The 19458-nt window shown below is 40.3% G+C and overlaps 2 protein-coding genes across 11 annotated transcripts in view; both read right to left on the bottom strand.

Annotated features, from left to right (window-relative positions):
• Positions 1-3923, bottom strand: part of ADD1 (adducin 1) — a 66579-nt gene extending 62656 nt beyond the window's left edge. For all 5 annotated transcript variants that reach the window (XM_075021925.1, XM_075021538.1, XM_075021716.1 and 2 more), the window contains exon 1: positions 3757-3923. The gene's annotated coding sequence lies outside the window, so the exon portion shown is untranslated. The remainder of the gene's footprint in view (positions 1-3756) is intronic.
• Positions 3924-10393: 6470 nt separating this feature from the next.
• Positions 10394-19458, bottom strand: part of SH3BP2 (SH3 domain binding protein 2) — a 58112-nt gene continuing 49047 nt past the window's right edge. For 5 of the 6 annotated variants that reach the window (XM_075021134.1, XM_075021315.1, XM_075021222.1 and 2 more), the window contains 8 exons: positions 19340-19428; positions 17353-17418; positions 16203-16791; positions 15009-15117; positions 14569-14624; positions 14048-14129; positions 13736-13795; positions 10394-13267 (listed from right to left, as the gene is read on the bottom strand). In XM_075021134.1, coding sequence (XP_074877235.1) covers positions 13130-13267; positions 13736-13795; positions 14048-14129; positions 14569-14624; positions 15009-15117; positions 16203-16791; positions 17353-17418; positions 19340-19428 — 1189 coding nt within the window. In that variant the 3' untranslated portion in view covers positions 10394-13129. The remainder of the gene's footprint in view (positions 13268-13735; positions 13796-14047; positions 14130-14568; positions 14625-15008; positions 15118-16202; positions 16792-17352; positions 17419-19339; positions 19429-19458) is intronic. The other variant, XM_075021041.1, reaches the window with a different exon arrangement.

The raw sequence follows: 19458 nt of genomic DNA, 5'->3' as shown, positions 1-19458 counted from the left end.
TCCTGGAGCCTCTGCCCTTACAACTTTTGCAACTACTAACCACTAAAATTTCTGAACTGACAAGACCACAGTAAACAACATCCTCTGACTGGTGAGGAAAGAAATCAATTATTTGCTTCAATTTGACTAAAGATTATCAAGATTATTCTCAATAAACAGATGCTTACTGAGATGGTAACAGATGTTATCATAAAATTATGTCAAAAACCCCATTAAATTACCACGGAACCCTCTTATTGTACACATACTACTTCAAAGTGATAGAAAGAGTAACCATAGGAAAGGGTAATTCTGAAGTAAAAATTATCATAGATCAAAATATCTGTATAACCAGTACTTTTTAAGCTTTACTACCTCTAATGAGAAGAGGCTTTCCTCAGAAAATATACTGGTTTACATGATTCACATTTTACACTTTTCTTTACTGAGAGGTTTGTACAGCTACTGTTCTCAGTCCTACCAAAAAGGGGTATTTTTGAAGAGAAATGCTGAATAAGTGGCAAGACTAAGTAATGTTTTCCTGTTCCCCTGAGAAGGCTGATTAAATTATATGAATGAAAATTGCAAAACTCGGGTAATCTAGGAACTTCTACTCTTTTTAAAAAATACCTGCTTTAGAACCTGTTAATATAGATGTATAATTTAACATAAGAGTTTTAGACAGGTTCCTCAGCAGATGTCAAATGACCTGCACAACAGAATCAGCAGTTTAAACTTACGTTCATTATCTGCTCACAACCACTTTTTAGATATAAAGCACCTATCACTCTAAAAGTGTCTAAGAAATATTTAGTTACAGTATGAATTACTAATACTGTGCTATTTCAGAGATTGCTTTTTGCCATGCAGCATGGTCCAAGAGTAAATTCTAATTTGAAAGCCATAAAAATCAGAAATTTAGCATTATTTTTTACCTCACGTACTCATGCTTCAGTTGTCCTCGCTGCACAACAAAAGCAACATTTCTCTGATATGCTCTGCCAGTTTTGTTACTATGGATTTTTCCCTCAAAGCAGGACTGGCTCGTTTGCATAGCAACAGTTTGGGATTTACAAATTACTCACTACTCACCACTGCTACAGTTCTTAAATAATTAAGAAAACTATTTCTACAACTCAGAAAAGCAGTGGGTATAAGATATACTGCCTAACTTCCTCAGCATTAGAAAGCACTTGTCACATAGAAGCTGTGTGCTTACTAGTAATCAACATGCCAAACATCGTTCTCCTAGATTGAAGCCTCCAGTTGTAATATTTTATTCTATTGATTAACAAAATTGGCTACTTCAAAATTCAGCTTTTTCCTCCTATAGCAAGTCACAGAATGCTGGGTGACGAGATTTGAAAGCACTTCATGCTGCAAAGCTATCCTTCAAAAACCGAGACTTGAATGGGGCTGAAGTAGCTTATCCTTACGCCTGTGACAGTCTCTCAATGCTCAAATGGATTTGTCCACATAATCTCACCAAACGATCCAATTCCATACATGCAAAATAACATTTAATATTGATAGTGAATCTCAAAGAATGAGAAGAGTTGAGTCATTTTCTGTTGGGAGACATCTAAAAAGAACTGTCACAGAGATACAGATTCAGTAAACGACTTTCTTCACTCTACAGCATTAGTGAACCATACTCTAATGAACTTACTGGCACAGCATGCTAGCAAAAGTGCTTGTTTCAGATGAAGCACAAATGTTCAGATTTCTCACACCATTTTATAACAGTCAACCATAAAAAGAAAACATTCAGGCAACACAACAGCTTTTAGCTAAAAAGCACTATCCTCAGTATGGAACCTCATATAGAAAACAGAACTCCAGTAAAACTACAAGATACTTAAACATACAAACATAGTAATGCACATATTATCCTGCTACAGTGAAGGTGTAAAAACTTGCAGTTGTGTCTTCCTCAAAACTCTAAGAAAACCACCGAGTTTAAATTCTGCAATTGAGGCAAACTACACAGAACATCACGTTCAATTCAGACTATTTTTACACAATCACATCAAATCTGTTTACTGAACATAGAGAAATACCAAAGCCACCTGCTCCAGTAGTCCAGTCCATAGTTGCATTTTTTCTCACTTATCATACAACAACTCTAAAAAGAATATCTCCTTATTGAGGTACAGAATTGTTACATCAATCAATTTAACAAAGAAAAATGGAAGCCTATTTTAGAAAGAGTTTGCATTTCTTGATTTTTAAAATAAATTCTTTCATTCTATAAAAAAGAACAAATTTGTGGCAGTTAAGAGTTGCCGAGTATTCTGTTAGCACATTCAGTCACGTTACAAGAACCCACAGCCGTAAACAGCCTGTGTGCACAGAGATACCTGTAGCTTTCAGCAAAGCATACAGAAATTACCTAGCAGTAGTTGCAGTCTGAGAATTCATAAGCTGAAGACAGACATGTTTTGTAAAGCTCCATATAAAGACATAAGTCACCATGCAAAAAAAAAATACTTTTGGTATATGATAATGTTATGATGTACAGCAACTTTCCAAAAAGCAGAGAATAAAACAAAACCAGCAATGAGCTCACACCATTGAGCTACAGCAGTATCTCACGACCGATTTAAGCCCAGTGCTATTCCTACCCCCCATCTCAGTACAGCCATGGATATTTTTCCAGCTTGACTGGATTTTCCCCCTTCCTAATTGCTAGTTTTAACTGAAGCTGACGTAGATGAAGAATCAACCTTAAAAGCAGCATAAAGACTGAGCAGTAATTATGTGCAAAAAGACCTGTGACATTTTGTATCAAAAGCAGACACTGGAAATGCTAAAATATAGATGCCCCTTCCAGGAGAGGAAACAAAACAACTGCCCGGCTGCTACTGCTGCTGCTGGTACCCGGCCAATCAATAACACCGCACAAACGCATCACATCTCCTCCTTCATTCCTACGTCCTCTGCGGACGATTATTCGGACACTCTAATGCCCGCATTTCGCCAAGCATAATCAGCAGGTCACCTCGCAGTCTAGAAGAAGGGGCAGGTGAAGCAGAAGGGCGGCGGGGGAAGAGCCAGCAGCAGACGCATCGCTTGGGTGCAATGGAAATTTAAACGCTGAGCGGCCGCTTCCTGCGGTGGCACCAGGAGCATCCCACCTCGCTCGCCGCGGCGGGCAGGGGGGACCGTCTCTCCCGAGAGGGGGCTGACAGGAACCCGCCTCTCCAACCCTGCCTCGCCCCCGCAGCTCAGCCCCCACCGCCCCACCCTATTCAGCGGCTGGAGCCTACCTCCTTCTGCCCCGCACCCCAGAGACCCGAAACCCCCCTTCCCCGCCCCAGCCCCTCACCGCAGGCACCCTGCGAGCACCGGGCCGCCGTTTTTTCCACACACACCCCCCCACACCCACCACCCGCCCAGCCGCTTGTTTTCAAGGCAGAGACAACAATCCCCCTCCCCTCTCCTCCCCGCCGCCCCGGGCTAAACAAGCCAGTTCCAGCGTCGGCGCCCCAGCCTCGCCTCCCCCCCCCCTCCTCCCCGCAGCGTCTGCGCCCCTCCGCAGCGCCCGCCTCCCCCTCACAGCCTGCCCGCCGCCAACGGCTGCGCCCCCGCCCGCCTCCCTCCCCCCCCAAACCCCGCGCCGACGACCGTTAACGGCTGCGCCCCTCAGCCACGCGCGCCCCCCGCATTCCTCTGCGCGCCCCCCCCCTCCCCCCCAGCCCCGACCGTTACCGGCGGCGCCCCGCCTGCGCCTCCCGCCACCGCCACCCCCGTAAGCCCTCCCCTGGCAGCGCTCACCCGAGGGCAGATGAGAAACGGGCGGCACAGGAGGGAAGCGGCAAAGAAGGTGCCGCTGCAGACGGTCCCCCCCCGACGAGGCTGTCTCCGCCGCCGCTGGCCCCAGCTCCGCCTCCCGCCGCTCCGCTCCCTCCTCCCCCACAGCCACCGAGCGGCCCCAACCCCCCCCCCTTCCCTCCCCCCACCTGACAGGGTGCGGCTTCCCCAGGCCGCAGGCCAATAACGGCGCCGCCCATTGGAGGGCGCACGCTCCGCGACTAAGCGGCTTTCCTATTGGTAGGGGCAGGTGGGCGGGAGGCGCGTGAGGGGAATGGCGGGGAGCGGTGTCGGCGACTCTGGGAGCGGGTTGTTTCGGCCGGGGCCGCGCTTCGCGGGTCGTGAGGCTGCGGGAAGTGCTGGGTGATTCCCGAACGACCGGGCAGAGGCTGAGAAGAGCCCCCCGACGCGGGGAAGGCGGGTTCTCGCGGAGCTGGCTCCCTTCGGAAAGGAGCAGCGCGCCGTCTGCGAAGCTTATCTTGCAGCAGGCTGAGAGAGAGAGGCAGAAATCAGGTAATTGCCAAGGAAGCGTTACGATGAAGTGTTCTTTAACGCACGGTAGTGACGATATCTAATCGCTGGAAGCTCAAAGCGAGTCAAGGTCGATCCAGAAGCGCAGATACCCAGCGAGAGTAGTCAAGCTTGAGAACTGCGTTGGTGGGGCTTGAATACCTTCAGTTTTGACAGATGTCTCTAAATCAGTCCAATATCCTCCGGATGTTAAATTCCAGTCTAATGAGAAGTTGTATACTTGATTCAGGAAGCGTGCAGATACAGTGTATAGCTTGTATACAGGAGACCTGATTAGATCTTTACAAATCATCCCTTTAGATCTTCTAAACCTTTTGAAGAGCTGTGTGGCTAGTATAGCCCCACAGTTTGTTAGTCACTACAAATAAAGCACCAACCGTAAAGTTAACTTGTTCTGTTAGCTATCTTTGTTCTGTACATTTTTACTATAATTTCTGTATCATTTTATGAATGCTGCTTTACACTTCTTTTTGGAAACTGTTGTATACAATAGTGCCTGCCTCAGGTCAAAGGAAGAGTTGGGAGTCTGGGAACACACTTTCAGAAACACTGAACTCTTCTCCTCTGTTATCTGTACCCCCCTATCCCCAAGTTAGCCATACGATCAGAAGAAAAATAGACTCCTGCTAGCAGAACCCGATGGGTGCCTTCAGGAGCCATAAACATCTCTCCCTTAGAATATGGGAGGAATCAAGCCTGCTCCAACCACCTCCACCAAGAAAACACACTCCAGTTACCTAGTTCATGCTTTCTGGCAATTAATCTTCGTTTGTTCACTGTTCAGAATGGAAAAACAGGCCACAGAGATATATGTAAACTTGAATGTGAATTCAACCATCAAAAATGGTGGTTGAGTTGTCAAGTGATGACACAGAATGATTATGGCACATCTGACAAGACAACACTGCTGGACATAGACCTGCCTCATCAAAAACATCCCCTGATAGGACATGTGTTGGTGTACTTACTAGTAATTAGCAAATCATGTCTGAGCTTTTTTTTGCAAGAACTGTTGCTGTAAGCCTAAAACATTAAGTCACTTCACCTGGCTAGTGCTGAACCCTGTTAAATCCAGTGGATGTGTTTACATACAAGATAGCATACTTCTGTCCTTGTTCAAAGTCTACTCAATGAGACTTGCAGGTGCTCCACACCTGCAGGGTCCAGCCACCTGCCTTACCCACTGCCTTTCCCTTGGTGTGTAGATGACTCTCTGACGAAACTCTCCATCTTGGCACCTCACTTGCCTCTCTTTCCTTTCCTCACCATGGCATTCAACACATAAAGCTCGCTCTCTCCTTGTCTGGTAAAGTAAATTGGAGAACTGATCCACATTAAAACTAACTCAGCAAAAAAATACTGCTTTGTTTTAAAACAAATGGGCTTCCTCTCCAGCTCAGTGCATGGCTGCAAGACCAGCAGTGCCAAGAAGGAGGGGAATGTAGAGGACAGCAGCAGTGCCCAGGGACTGGGGGAGGGCAGGGTCATCTCTTTGACTAGCAGTGCTAGCTTAGAGTGTTTGTGTGACCACCAGGCATGGTGTCATAAGAACCTTAGGCTGATCAAAGGATGCGTTGTATCATTGCACCTGTTCGCTCTAACGGTGAAAGGCTGCAGAAGAGTGCCGCTCCTTTACCACTCTCTTCTGCTGTCCTACTCTGTGACCTGCCCAAGGACGCAGGTTCCCACTGTCCCCTTCAGCCTTGCCCCCACCCCTTGCATCATATTCCATAACCATGAGGCCAGAGAAGATACTGTTTCACCTGGCTAATCTGATAGAAAAATTGGGGGGTGAGGGAGGAGGCAAGGCCAGCTTTCTGCTGAATCAGGGACTCGACCAACTCACTTTGCAGCCCCAGACTGCTAAAACTGGTGCATGATGGTGTTCATCTTGCTTGGCCAGGTGCTCATCAGTTTTTTGCCTGGCCAGGTTCCTGAACTGCCTCTACCCAGCAGCAGGAACAGCAGTGCTGGTGCAAAGGTGGGATTACACAGGTAGAAACATACAATATGGCACATACATACTGACATGTACTACAGCAGTATGCTGTGCTGCAGAAATAAGGCATCAAAGACAACCTGAAAAAAAACTTCTGCATTATTTAAGGCATGAAGAACTTGTCTGTCTTTGTTAACTCTTACCAGCTGGGTTGCCAGCATGACAGCTACAACAGAAGGTACAGTATGAACCACACAGTATTTTTCAGCCTGTAGTATTTGACTCCTTCAAAATCTTTGCACTGCTGGTGAGGGGTCTGGGAAAACAACAAAGACAAGCTTGTTGCCAGCAGGCTTGCAGTTGCCATATGCACATCTGCACATGTACTGGAAATAGACTCGCCCTTCAAAAAACAGAAAAATACTACCACATACATACAGACAGCACAATGTTCCCACAAGAGGTGTCAGAACGTGGTACTGTTCAGGCAGTGTAGAGGTTCCACTTGCTGACTCATCCACAGTAAGTTGTTTTCCTTAGCAGGCTCAAGCATCAGCAGCACTGGACTCAACTTCCATCATAGTGTCTCAAATAAAAAAAGTCCATGCAAATGTATTCATTTACAAATTATTTTAGTTTGGCTTTACTAGGTGTCAGAAAAATAATGCTGTACAATTATTTTTACCCAACTGACCTCCCTACCTGGCATTAGCACTCGTTGATGATCAAACTGCTTACAGCTACCTGTGAGAAGCACAGTACTAGGTTGAAGTCACGAATCTGGCATCAGGACATTTATCTTTTCCTTTACATGGGGTACACTCATTCCATATAAGCAGTTCCAGGTCAGTTTTCTTACCTAAACTGGCAATGAGAGTATCAAAATAGATCTTTCCCTCTTGGCCTGCCAGAACCATTCTATCCTTACAGTCTACTGACTGGGGAGGAGTTGCTACCGTACTGTACTATTAGAAACTTTATTTTTGTCCCAGATGCAGTCATATTCTTTGCAGGAGTGAGCTGCTTTTTTGAATTTTACGCACTTATGTAAGGAAGAACTTTCCCAATTACTTGAAAAATAGTATGTAGAAACAATCTTTAATGTATATGTATCTGAGAAATATTAGATGGATCAACTACGGGGGCGGGGGAGTATTCTGGTCTACTTTCATCTCTCTCCACAACCAAACAAAAACATATCTGAGGTTTATTTGAGCTGAAAAAAATAAAAATGGAGAGAACTGAAGCAGCAGGTGGGGAAAGGGCAGAGCAGCTGAACAGGCCGACACTAAATGTTGCCAGATTTTACACAATCTAGTAAACCAAGAGGCCACTTTGGCATTAAGTTTGAAAAATACTGACTTTGTGCTCAGAGGGGCACAGAGAAATTTTTATACGCAATTGAGATTAAATGTAAATCTAGCTTCATGGTTCAAGCTGCTTAATAACAGTTTCAATTAAGTACAACCAAAGGTGCAATGATCACTTTAGCCAAAAGGAACTCAACCTCCTCTCTTAACATTACAACACTCTTTGTAGAGGTTTGGATTTGTTTTTCCAAACTCCTTTTCCAAGTAAAGCTGATTCTTTTAATTGCAACATTCATGACTTCCTAAGCATCATGTGCCTTCTACCTGTATGTTCTCTACAAGTTGCTTCTATACAAATTCCAATGTCACTAGAGCTGCTGAGATTGTTTTTAGTGGCTCTCTAATGACATCTTCATCCTCAGTAGTAGGAGAAGGAAAAGTGCCACTAACAGAAGTTAGAACTTTTAAACTAACTTAGAACTAAAAACAGACCCAGGAGAGAAAAACAAAGAGAGGAAAAAGAAAAAAAAGATACCAGGGCAAGTTCAAAGTAATGTGAAGGGCTGAGAAGCATAAGAAAAATATTATAAAGTATTTAATATTTGAATTATTATTATAGATAGGAGAAAATTAATCAATCTTGGGAGAAGCTTTGTAATATTAGAATATAAAATTTTGAATTCCTTTAAATAACATTTAATTTTAAAAAGGTAAATTTTCAGCAGTACTCCCATGGTTAGGGTGTGGCTGGAATATACTGGGAAGAATAAATAAGCATGAACATTAGCACAGTGTAAATTAAAGCATAACGTAATCACTGAAGCCTAAACCAGACAGCTTGTGAGGCCACGCCTGGTACATCTTTCCTTATTCATCCTGTAATAAAACCCTTTAATAAGTTTACATGGAATAGCCTTCTTTTTTCTGTGCTGGTGTGGCAGACCTTTCACCTCCCTGGCCTTCAGTACAGGTGCAAAACTCTGTCCATGCAAAAGCTTTCAAGGTCAGAATTTAAATGCACATCAGCCTCCCAATACAAGAACCAACTGTGTCAAGATCGCACACAGAGGGAGTTACTACAAAGTGGTTGTTAAAAGCCAGAAAAAGTGGCAAATCAAAGAAGGGTTAGATGGTTTTCCCTGGTTTTATATATCCAGAAATCTAATCCTGCAAACAGTTATTATTACTGTCATTTCTATGCAAACCAACTCCAGTAGAGATGTGCGAGTAAAATGGCGTTAAAAATTACTCTTTGACATCTCTAAGATTACATGCCCATCAGGGCCATGTCATGAACACGAGAGGCTGGATTACCCACTTCCCTGGTAACTCGATGCTGTAAGGAAGAAGGTACAGGCGAGGGGTAGTAATGGCTGTCCTGTAATTAAGATACGGGAATGGAAGTCCTGAAGGAATATATTTTGGGGTTGGCTATGCTACAAGACTTACTATGTACCCTAAACCCACTGCACTTAATCACTTCAGTTCATCCAGTTTTAAAGTGAGCTCAAATGCCATCTACTCTGAAAGTTTTAGTAGAGTTTGTTATTTGGTATTTTGGTACTTTGAGTATTTATAGTAGAAGAACTATGAGCTCTCCCATTTAAGAGGTTGTAATCATGATCATCTCAGGCAGTCCCATTGCTAGAAAACAAACCTCCTTGACTTCAAGGAGTTGACTGTTTAGTAAGATAGAAACTATTGTGACGTCATGTGATTTGCTTGCAGCTAGGTGAAATATTTAATGTTCAGAACAACTCTTTAATGCTTCACGATGCAGATAATTTAGGTGGTGCTCAGACGTCCATTATGTAAATTCTACCTCAAAGTTTAAGAATAATTTAAAAACAGAAATATAAAATTCAATTAATTTTGTTGCCATGTAGGTTAAAAGATATTCAGATGAGCGATTCTGCTAAACAACATTGCTACTTACATGAGGAAGATGAGCCAAAAGACGTCTTAAGTTTCAAAGACCTGGCCCATTAAGTTTCCACCTTTAAAGTTAAGCTTTAATCTCTAGCTTCTATCCGAATTCACTTCGGATTGATTTCTACCCAAATGACTTATATGCAGAGACACTTGGCAGCTGTACTGCTGTTGCTTGGAACCCTGAGTGGAACAGGCTGACCGGCAGATGTCCCCACATTCAAAATAATCACAGTTAAGACTTCAGACATCATGAAGCACCAGAAGCCCTGAATACTCTCGCTGCTTATTTACATTCTTGTAAAAACTGAAGTTCTGAACTAGGGACTACTTGACTGCTGACACAAAGCACCAAGCACCTTCGCTATTATTGAAGAATTGTCCAGATATCGGTTCACTTTTTATGATACACTACTTAACAGTCCATTGTTGAAAATTTTATTTTCAAGAGCCCTCTAATTTTTTTTCCCTAGAAGAGCAATCCCACACACACCTATCACCTGTAACACTATCTTGGAAGTTTAGACAGAAAAGGCAAGACTTTTTCCAAAATTATTATCAATTATTTTGACTTGGATATTACCAAACTCACAAACTGCATTTTTTTTGGCATACCAAATACTGCCTTAACACTTCACCACAAACTATTTTAAAGCTAAGGAGCTTGCAGTAGGTTGTATACACAAGAGGCTGATTTGTGGTGACAGGAGGAGAAGAGTAAGGTTAGGAAGAGGTATAGGAGACAGACTATGAAGCCACACATTCTAGCTGTGCCTTTCTTCCCTACAAACACCAGAAATTTAACTTCATCTAATTCTGCATAAAACAGACTAGACTAGTATGGAGGAGCAAGATGACTTGGAAGAGGGAGTGCAAGTGATTGCAGATTTGTTTGGAACCCTTCTACCTGTTTCTAGAGGGATGAGGGGATTACCTAGCACATCATCATCTGTACCTCTTACCTTGAATTCTGGAGATATCAGAGATGTAAACCTACAAGGTTGTAAGCCTACTGTACTTGTACTAACCTACCGGGTTACGCTGACATTTCCGAGCAGAAGGGCTATTAGGCACCGGGAAATGGGAAGGTCCTCTTTTCCCAAGCAAGCTCCTGAAGAACACCTTTGGAGACTTGTCTTTCTTGCTCAAACATTTCTGTTTCTCCAAGGTGCTCTTTTTATTATGGTCGTACTTGCATTTGTGTCCATAGATAAAATGAATGCTTCAGTCCTCAACCCTGCACTCAAGAAACTTTGAAGTAAATGGAAAACAGGTGATTTCCACCTATTTTCTAAATTCACAGTTAGAAGAATCAAGCACTATTTAACACAACTACAAACAAAAGCATTAAAACACACACCCATGAAGTAAAAAGATGCCTGCACAAAATTAGGTGAATTGGCATTGAAAGTTTATCCACTTCAGAAATATATACATTTACATAAAAAAGGAAATCAACACAAAAATTTACATATTTGCAAATCTTGTATTACACAGGTAGACAGTGTTATGTTTTATATGTATTGGATTATGTAAGTATTTTTACAGTTTAAAAAAAAAGTATATTGTTGCAAAAAAAAAAAAAAAATCTGAATAGGGCCCCAAAGATAGCATACTGTAAGTATGACTGTCCTGACACAATGAAGTCAATTATTCCCAGGGAAAAATTTACTCTGTAAACAGTATGTGTAAATACTTCAAGAAACTGGAACTTGCTCTGATATACATATATCTATATGCCAAAAATATTTTTCAAATGCTTTGTTGGCTGAGCCTTCTTTACAGAGTGGATCATATCAGGGTAGTAAACCACAGGGATACTCATTTAAAATAAAAGGGATTAGAAACTTAAAATATCCAATATTCAACAGAATCTGAAATTTAAGTACCACATATTTTTTACGCACATAAAACCTATTACAGTGAGAACAGAGATCAAAAGACTGATATTGTGTATGTCTGTGTCTCTTGCAAAAGATAAAGGCAGAGCTTCTTGCCTCAATTCCTATGTATGGTCCTAATATTACATCTCTATTAAAGAAAATCCCTTAGGGATTAAATCCTGGTTTATTGTTTTCATAAACAGAAAATTCTTATTCTGTAATGGTTTTGCTCATGTTTTTAAAGTTGTGACCATCTAACTGTAACAACATTAAAACTGACATGTATAAACTTTGAAAAGGTAACAGAAAAAAAGAGTTAAGTTTATGGATACAGATTCAGACTGATAGAAACTAGATACCTTCTGTTTCAGGAGTGACAGGATTTTGGGGTTTTTTTAATTATTATTGCAAGTCGTGTAAACATTATTAGAGTAGGAGACCATTGTAACAGTATTTTTGAATCAAATTTACTTAAGTCATTAAAATAAATTTCTCCTCTTTATTAAAATCTAGGATATTTAGCATAAATATCAAGCCCTTGGTTTTAGGATACCTGTCCCCAAAATATTAGGGAACAAATATTACAAGCACCCTGGTAATGCCTACCACTGATAGTATGTTAAAAACAGATTTTATTTTGCATGCAACTACAGACCAAATGGCAATTTTAATAATGGAAAAATTCTTGGTGATCTACAAGAAGTAGCCTAGGCCAGTGTGTTTTGCCCTAGAACAAAACAAAATGCAACGGGCTGACAACCTGATCCTAAGAGACTGACCACAAAGATTTACGGAGTTGATAGTAGCATCACACTCATGGTTTCAGGGGTTTTTTGTGTGTTTTGTTTTAAAGAACCTTTCATTACAGCAATGTGAGAGAAAACTGCTAGTCAGAATTTGGGGTATTCAAAAGATTCCCTCCCTTCCCCCTTAATCCTAAGTAGTCCTTTCTCTTTTCTCATACCCATTAAAAATACTAGTGGCACCTACCCTTCCAGTTCAGAACTAAGGAATCGGGCTGCCATGAAAGCCAAATCAATATTATTCCACGTCTCCCTGAAATGCAAGTCATTAAGTAACATGTGGGATGCCACAACCATATCAGTTGGATAGTACCCTGATATTGATTACTGCAGACATTGTAATCAGAAGCTACATTTACATATGAGGTGGCTTAAAAAAAAGCCAATTTTCTGATCATCTTAACCTATAGTAAACCAAATTATTTGCACAGAAGTCTTCATTATTTACATGTCAACTATACAAGTAATACAAAAACTCTCAGTTGAGCACCAGTGCTGACTTAAGGAGTAATACCTTCAAGTCAGAGTATTAGTATTCCCTGTCACAAGTGAATTCTGATACACTCTCAGAAGTTTCCCGTTTCTGTATTGGTTGTATTCAGACCACTACTTTGTTCGTGTCCATCTTCCACATGCCAAGGAGATTAGTAATAGCAGCAGTTTTATAAAGGGTGTAGGTATCATGGACAGCTTTCACAGCATAATCAGTTCAGATCTTTTTAAAAGAAAAGACCATAAAATCCACTGATCTGGATTGTAAGGTTTTACCAAGAGTTCATTAAATGGACTTTATATACAATGAATGTGAGAATAAGTGGCTGAAACAGAGTCAGTTTCTGTGTGCAAACAATGGGATGTCCAACAGTGGCAGGAGTCCACATTTAATTCAAGGGCAGTAGGGAACCCATTTGTCCTAAGCATCAGTGAATTATGCCAGTCGTGTCACCTTGGTTTAGAGTAACCATAAGGACACCGAAGAATAAGGCTGTCATGACTAGGTAAGACATGAATGCTATAGTACTCGACCAAACTTCCCATGTTCAAAAACATGATGTCCGAATCCAGGTAAAACTTGCAATCCTGTTGTAGAACAAAAACATATGCTATAATTGACAGTAATTTTTCCAACTCAATATTTAAAAAAAAACCAAACATCATCAGAACTAAAAAGTTCTTTCAAACAAGCTACTGCTTTGCAAGCTAGTCACTTACACAGACGAGTCCAAATTAAGCTCAGGAATTTAATACTCCTTCCTTTAGGATTTGGTTGGAGCTGAAATTTAGATGTGAACATTTACAGCTAGTTTGTCTTTTGCACGATACAGCAACTAGAAAGCCCAGATCCGAGTACTCAGACTCTCATCCTAGACCAGATATTTGTAAATCAGCTTATTTTTACTTTTAGGAATGTGAAGAAGTTTAGACTTTAACTTGTCAGTTCTGGTATATCCCTATACACATGCACTCTTTATACGCATATAAATACATGGAATTCATACATATATACATGCACATATATACACAGGCACACATAGTACAGCTACTAACCTTTTCAAAGATTCTGTAGTTTCTCACTTTTTCTGCAGATTCATCCCATACAACCAATACCTTGAAGAAGAAAAATGCAACATATTCAGTCTATGCTAATAAACTCTAAGTCAATGTATTATTAAGGAGTTAGTTACAATCCAGCCTAACATAAATAAATAACCCCTCCTGAAATTATAATAGTGATTGTCTCAGATTTTCTTGCTTTAAGGAAAGAGCACATCTAAATTGTTAAATACTTTGTCATACATAAGATACAGTATCTCTAAATCAAAAAGGTTTTTGGGGGTAGATTCAGCAATTGCAAGTTACCTTTCCAGGCTTAGTAGATGAGTTCCTAATACAGTACAATCCATTTTGCGGTCGGCCCCGCGGGCTACTAGCTTTAAATGTCCTAAAAATAATACAGCAATTACATATATTAGCATTTTCTGACTCAGATAAGTAAAATGCCTAGATTCTTAAAATTCTTATTATAAATCTCTATTTTGGTTGTAGTAATTCAGAGTACATCATAGCTGAAGGAATTTCACTGTTCTAGCATCTGAACCAGCAACACAGCACAGAAGATCTGGCTTTCTGTCCCATCTAGCATCCTGGCAGAACAACCTTACCTAGATAGAGCAAAATCACTTTGCAAGTAGTATCTATTTTCATTTGATACATGAGCACTGAACTAACTCCCCTAAAAAGTGATTTCCATCTTAAAGGAATTTATATACTTTTATTGTGGTTTTAAACACAAATTGTGCCTATCAAAATGATCTTTGGACTACTGTTCAGTGCAGGTTTTTGTAGGACTTCTAAGCAACTATTTTAAAGTCACATTCTACCTTTCAACTTCAAAGGATTCAGAAGTATTAAGAAATATTGAAGCAGGGAGCCCAACCTGTAAAAAAAAAAAAAAAAAAAAAAAAAAAAGAAGAAAGTAAGTCACCACGTACGTCAATGACAACTCAAAATGCTAGCAACTTGTCACGCAAATAAGCTACAGCCATCAGTATCTGAAATTATTAATGGTGATTTAATCTCTCCTTTATGCTTGTTCCTCCTTTACATCCAATATTAAAATCCAGAATTTATCAAGGCATTCTTTAAAGCTAAAAAAACCCCAAACACCCCCCCCCCAAAAAAAAAAAAAAAAAAAAAATCACACAGCACTGTGTTTTCAGAAAGTTATTTTTTCCTGAAATAATGCATTTAAAACATTCCCAAGAGTATACATAAGCAACAAAAAATACTCTCTGAGAACAGATTGTCTGCTTGATCTTACTTTTTCGTAGTCATCATCAGAATCATCATCAGGTTGGTTTGGCTTAGAGGGTAGTGCTGGTTTTTCAAATGAAAAGCTTCTAAAACTCTGCCCATCTGGTGGTGATCTCCTGGCAGAAACAGAACAAAAACTGAAGGACATCTCCTCAGGAAAACGGAGCAAATATACACAAAACACTGAAGGGATAATAAAACTGGAACTGCAGAACAAGTTTCAGTTTAGCCCCCAACACAGATCAATTCAGGTTGCAGGGACCTCTAGAGATCATTTAGTCCAAGCTCCTGCAGAAAGCAGGTCCAAGTAGGTCAGGAAACCGCATCCAGTCAAGTTTTGAGTATCTCCAAGGATGGAGATTGCACAGCCTCTCTGCAGAAACCTGTTCTGGTGTTTCACCATCCACGTGGTGAAAAGTTTTTCCTAATACCTAGCTGTAATTTCCTAGGTTGTGACTTCTGCCTGTTGCCTCTTGTTCTACCACTGCAGACCACTAAGGCCTTGCTCTGTCTTCTCCATACCTACCTGTTAAGTAGTTGTAGACAGCAGTGATCTCCCACTAGCCTTCCTAAAGGTTGGATGAATCCAATTCTCTTAGCCTCTTCTCACATACTATGTGCTATAGCCCAAACATATTGGTGGCCTTCCACTTGTCTCACTCCAGTATATCAATGTCTTCCTTGTACTGTCTTTAAAGAGTTTATTACTTGTTCTTCAGAGCTGCTAAACAATCCAATGGACAAAAATACTTTCACCTGACTCGCCACCATAACTAGTTCCACAACCCTTACTAAAGCTGATCTGAAAGTAAAATGAAACACATTTCCTATCTCCACAGAAGCCTAAAATTGTTTTTGCAGTTTATTGAGGTTCTGACAAAGGCTTCTTATTCACTGCAAGGAAAGGCTATTAAGTCTTTAAGACACAACTGAAAACAAATGAACTACAAAATTTTGGTGTAATTTTTTTCAAAGTTTGGTTTATCTACTATTTCTTTCTGAACTATTTCAGAAGCTAAAGTCATTGCAAAAGTTTCAAATAACAAGTACAGAGGCAAAAAAGCACACCACTGTGAGGAAGAGAAGGATGGTGCAGGGAAGAGAAACAGATGTCGATGTGAATCTGAGAAATATGTCTGTCAACTAGTTAACTAATAACACAATGGAAAAATTTAATAATGCATTGTATTTTTGTACTTACTGTAACTGGGAACATGAAGACTTCTCTGGTCTAGGCTTGATTCCAGGGGGCTGGTGGCTTGGCACAGGTGGCTTTGGGAACACTGGTGGCACAAACAGTCCAGGTTTACCATGTTCTCTTGGCACTTTGGGCTCTACTGTTTTTTCAGTAAACTGTGACAGCTTGGGTTTACTGCCTGGTAGCGGAGGAGGAGTTCGCGGTGAAAGGTTTAAGGTTTTTAGCTTCTCACATCCTTCTGGAGTAGAAACAACTTGAGCTAGAGGCAGAGGCTCTGGAGGCAATGAGCAAGATTCTTTGACATATACCGGCTTTTTGAAAAGAGGTATAGTGGGCACAGGGGGCAGCTGTTCACTTAGTCTCCGGCTTGAGGATTGAATCTTTAGATTAGGTTCAGCTCGGCACTGTAACAGGGGTTCTCTCATGTTTAAGAGATCCTCTGGTTTGATATCAGGTAAGCTTCTTTTAGGAGGTGGTGGTGGTACTGGCACAGTAGATTTGCCAGCAAAGGAATTTGCCCTTGATTCTGAGAAGTTTGCTTTTCTGACATGAGGAACTGGTGGAGGCGGGTAGGCTGGGGGCAGGACCATATCTACAGAAAGAAAACATCCAAAAGACATGACACACCGAGGGGAAATACTGTATTTCAAGAAACGAGACTTTTCAAATTTATTTTCTATGTGATTTAAGATATTTCACTGGCATCTTGTCTGATAGTACCCAAAATGCTCAATAAACATGTAACTTGCAGCACAATTCTGAATGCTATGTGTAGTAAACTCCTGTAATTTTTATTCAGGCATAGCTTATGATAACTTAGCAAGGCGGTTTCCCTTTGCTAAAAATAAAGAGACTACCACTCCTCCAGACTGATGACCAGATACAGGTCCTTCCAGGGCAGGAGGCCTGCAAGAAAACATGCCCTTAAAGGCATGTAACACTTTCTGTAAATCGTTACTACTGTTTCTAGGACCTTTTGACCCTAAATACCTCTCAAGATCAGATACCTGTGCATTACGTCAGTTATTTTACCACCTGCAATGCTTTAGATACAACGAAGCCAAAATAATAATCTGGCATTCTACATGAATATTGTCTTCATTGGGGGCCTTTCATGGGGCCTTTTGTGAAGGGAATGAAAGAAATCACATACCATCTTTCACTATGTCAGAAGTGTCTGGCTGCAAGTAAGACTCATCCTCTTCCTCCTGGTCGTAATCTGCAGATAAAAATCAATGTGTCAGACTCTGTTAAGTACTCCTGGAACCATGAAAGAGTATTGAGTACTTACTGCTTTTTGATAAACAAGTATTTTTCAGTTGAATTTTTTTTTTTTTAAAGACTTGAAAAAAATTTATTTATGATATATTTTTGTCCACCTCTCTGCTATTTAGAGTAGGTGTTTCCTTAAATTTTGATGTCAATTAAGAAAGCCATCCCTTACAACAGTGGGAGATGAACTACACTGCACATCAATTTTTTTCCATCTTTCAAGTTTAAATTTTCTTTCTGGTGACACTTTCTAGTGTTATAGCCTTCCTGAGAAAAACTGAAATTCGTTGCAGAGACACAACTACATGGATGTACTGGCAAAACCAGTTGGAAAAAAAAAAATAATCCCCAAAACCTAACCCTAACACAGAAAGATTTATGATTTTTGCAATATGGAAGCCTAAGCAAGCCTAGTGATCTACAAAACAATTAATTCTTTTGCTTTGCTGTGGTAACAAAAAAATACACCATAAGAAACGGCTTAAGTGGTTTCAATGTTGCCTTTAACTGTAAGTCACAATGATCAAGACATGAAAAACATGCTACTTCTAGGCAGTAATTTCTCACCACTGACTATGACAGAGTCTCAAGGACAATATGCAGTATTTCCCCAAAGAAATGCAGAAAAAAACCCCACAAAGAAAAAGGTAAGAGTATCTGATAAAAATCAGTTAGCTCTTCTAATTTTCCTAATTTAAACTCCTGCTAGGCTTCTTAACATAATTTGTATTGCATACAACCCTTCCCTCCCATAAACACAGAAGTACTAAACTACAACCCTACATGAAATGCTGATGAGTCTGTTTTTCTCTGCTTTGCAACAATTGAACCGGATTTCCTAAAAACACTCACTCCTGCCTTTTTGTCCTAGTCAGGAAAAATAGTCAGGAATTTCCTTGCAGGAAATGAGAGTACTTGCTCCAATCAACCCTGCCCGTAGAAATCTGAAAGGGCAGATGGGAAAATGCATAGTAAAGGAATTATGTTGAACCTTGAGGCGAGGCTTCTCATGTTGGATTTTACTAACACATTTCTCGACTAGGAGGTCAGTTGCTGAAATATGCTGTGAATGCCTATCGTCCTTACTTCTAATTAAAAAATAAACACACTCCGCCTGAACTGTTTACTGTGAAACAACTACAGCAATGAACAGGTATCAAACTTCGAATAAAAAAGTCTATGTTAAGAATGAGATTTTCAGAACCTTACTCAAAAAGTTACTCAGTTTGAAAGTTATTGAAGAATGTTATCCTATGCATTTGACCTAGGCCCATCCTATGTCTAATGTAAGATCTTCCTGAACCAGAGAGATGATCAATTCTGTTTCATACTAAACAGACTGTAACACAAATGCCACAACATCCCAGTGTGGGTGACTGTTTGTTTTGCAGGACAGGTGAATTAATTTCACCATCTAGATAGGAGGTAACTAGCTCCACAGTGTTTTACTGCATTGTCTCCACATGTTTTCAGAACATACTTTTAAGGGACTAATATCCTATTATTATAATTGTATTCAATTACTGTCAATAACATTCAATTATCATAATAAAGATCACTTTGTATTTCTACACTATGACCTATGGACATACTCAAAAGTTTTATCTTTTTGCTAGATCTACAAACTCTCCAACATGCAGTCTTAATAAAAATTTTAAATAGTATTATTAGGGTGTCAGATACCAGCTTGAAAGATCTGAATTTCTTTAGCTACCATTTATTTTTACTAATGGTTTATGGCACAGAATATCTGCTTCTGTTGCAAACTGGATCAGTTTGCTTAAACTATTGGAATAATTCCTGCAGAATCCAAAAGAAATAAATAAGCAAATAAATAAATCTTATTTATCAGTGTCTAAATTTATCACCTTCATTATCTGCTGAATGATGAGAATACTTGATATCAATGGGACGTTCTACTGAGCCATAGAAACTGTCTGCATCAGAACCAGAGTCACTGCAAAAGAAAAGACAGAGTACCTTCTGC

This window comes from Buteo buteo, chromosome 1 (assembly GCF_964188355.1).
Source record: "Buteo buteo chromosome 1, bButBut1.hap1.1, whole genome shotgun sequence".
Lineage (NCBI taxonomy): Eukaryota > Metazoa > Chordata > Aves > Accipitriformes > Accipitridae > Buteo > Buteo buteo.
This window is presented reverse-complemented; position numbering and strand designations above follow the sequence as displayed.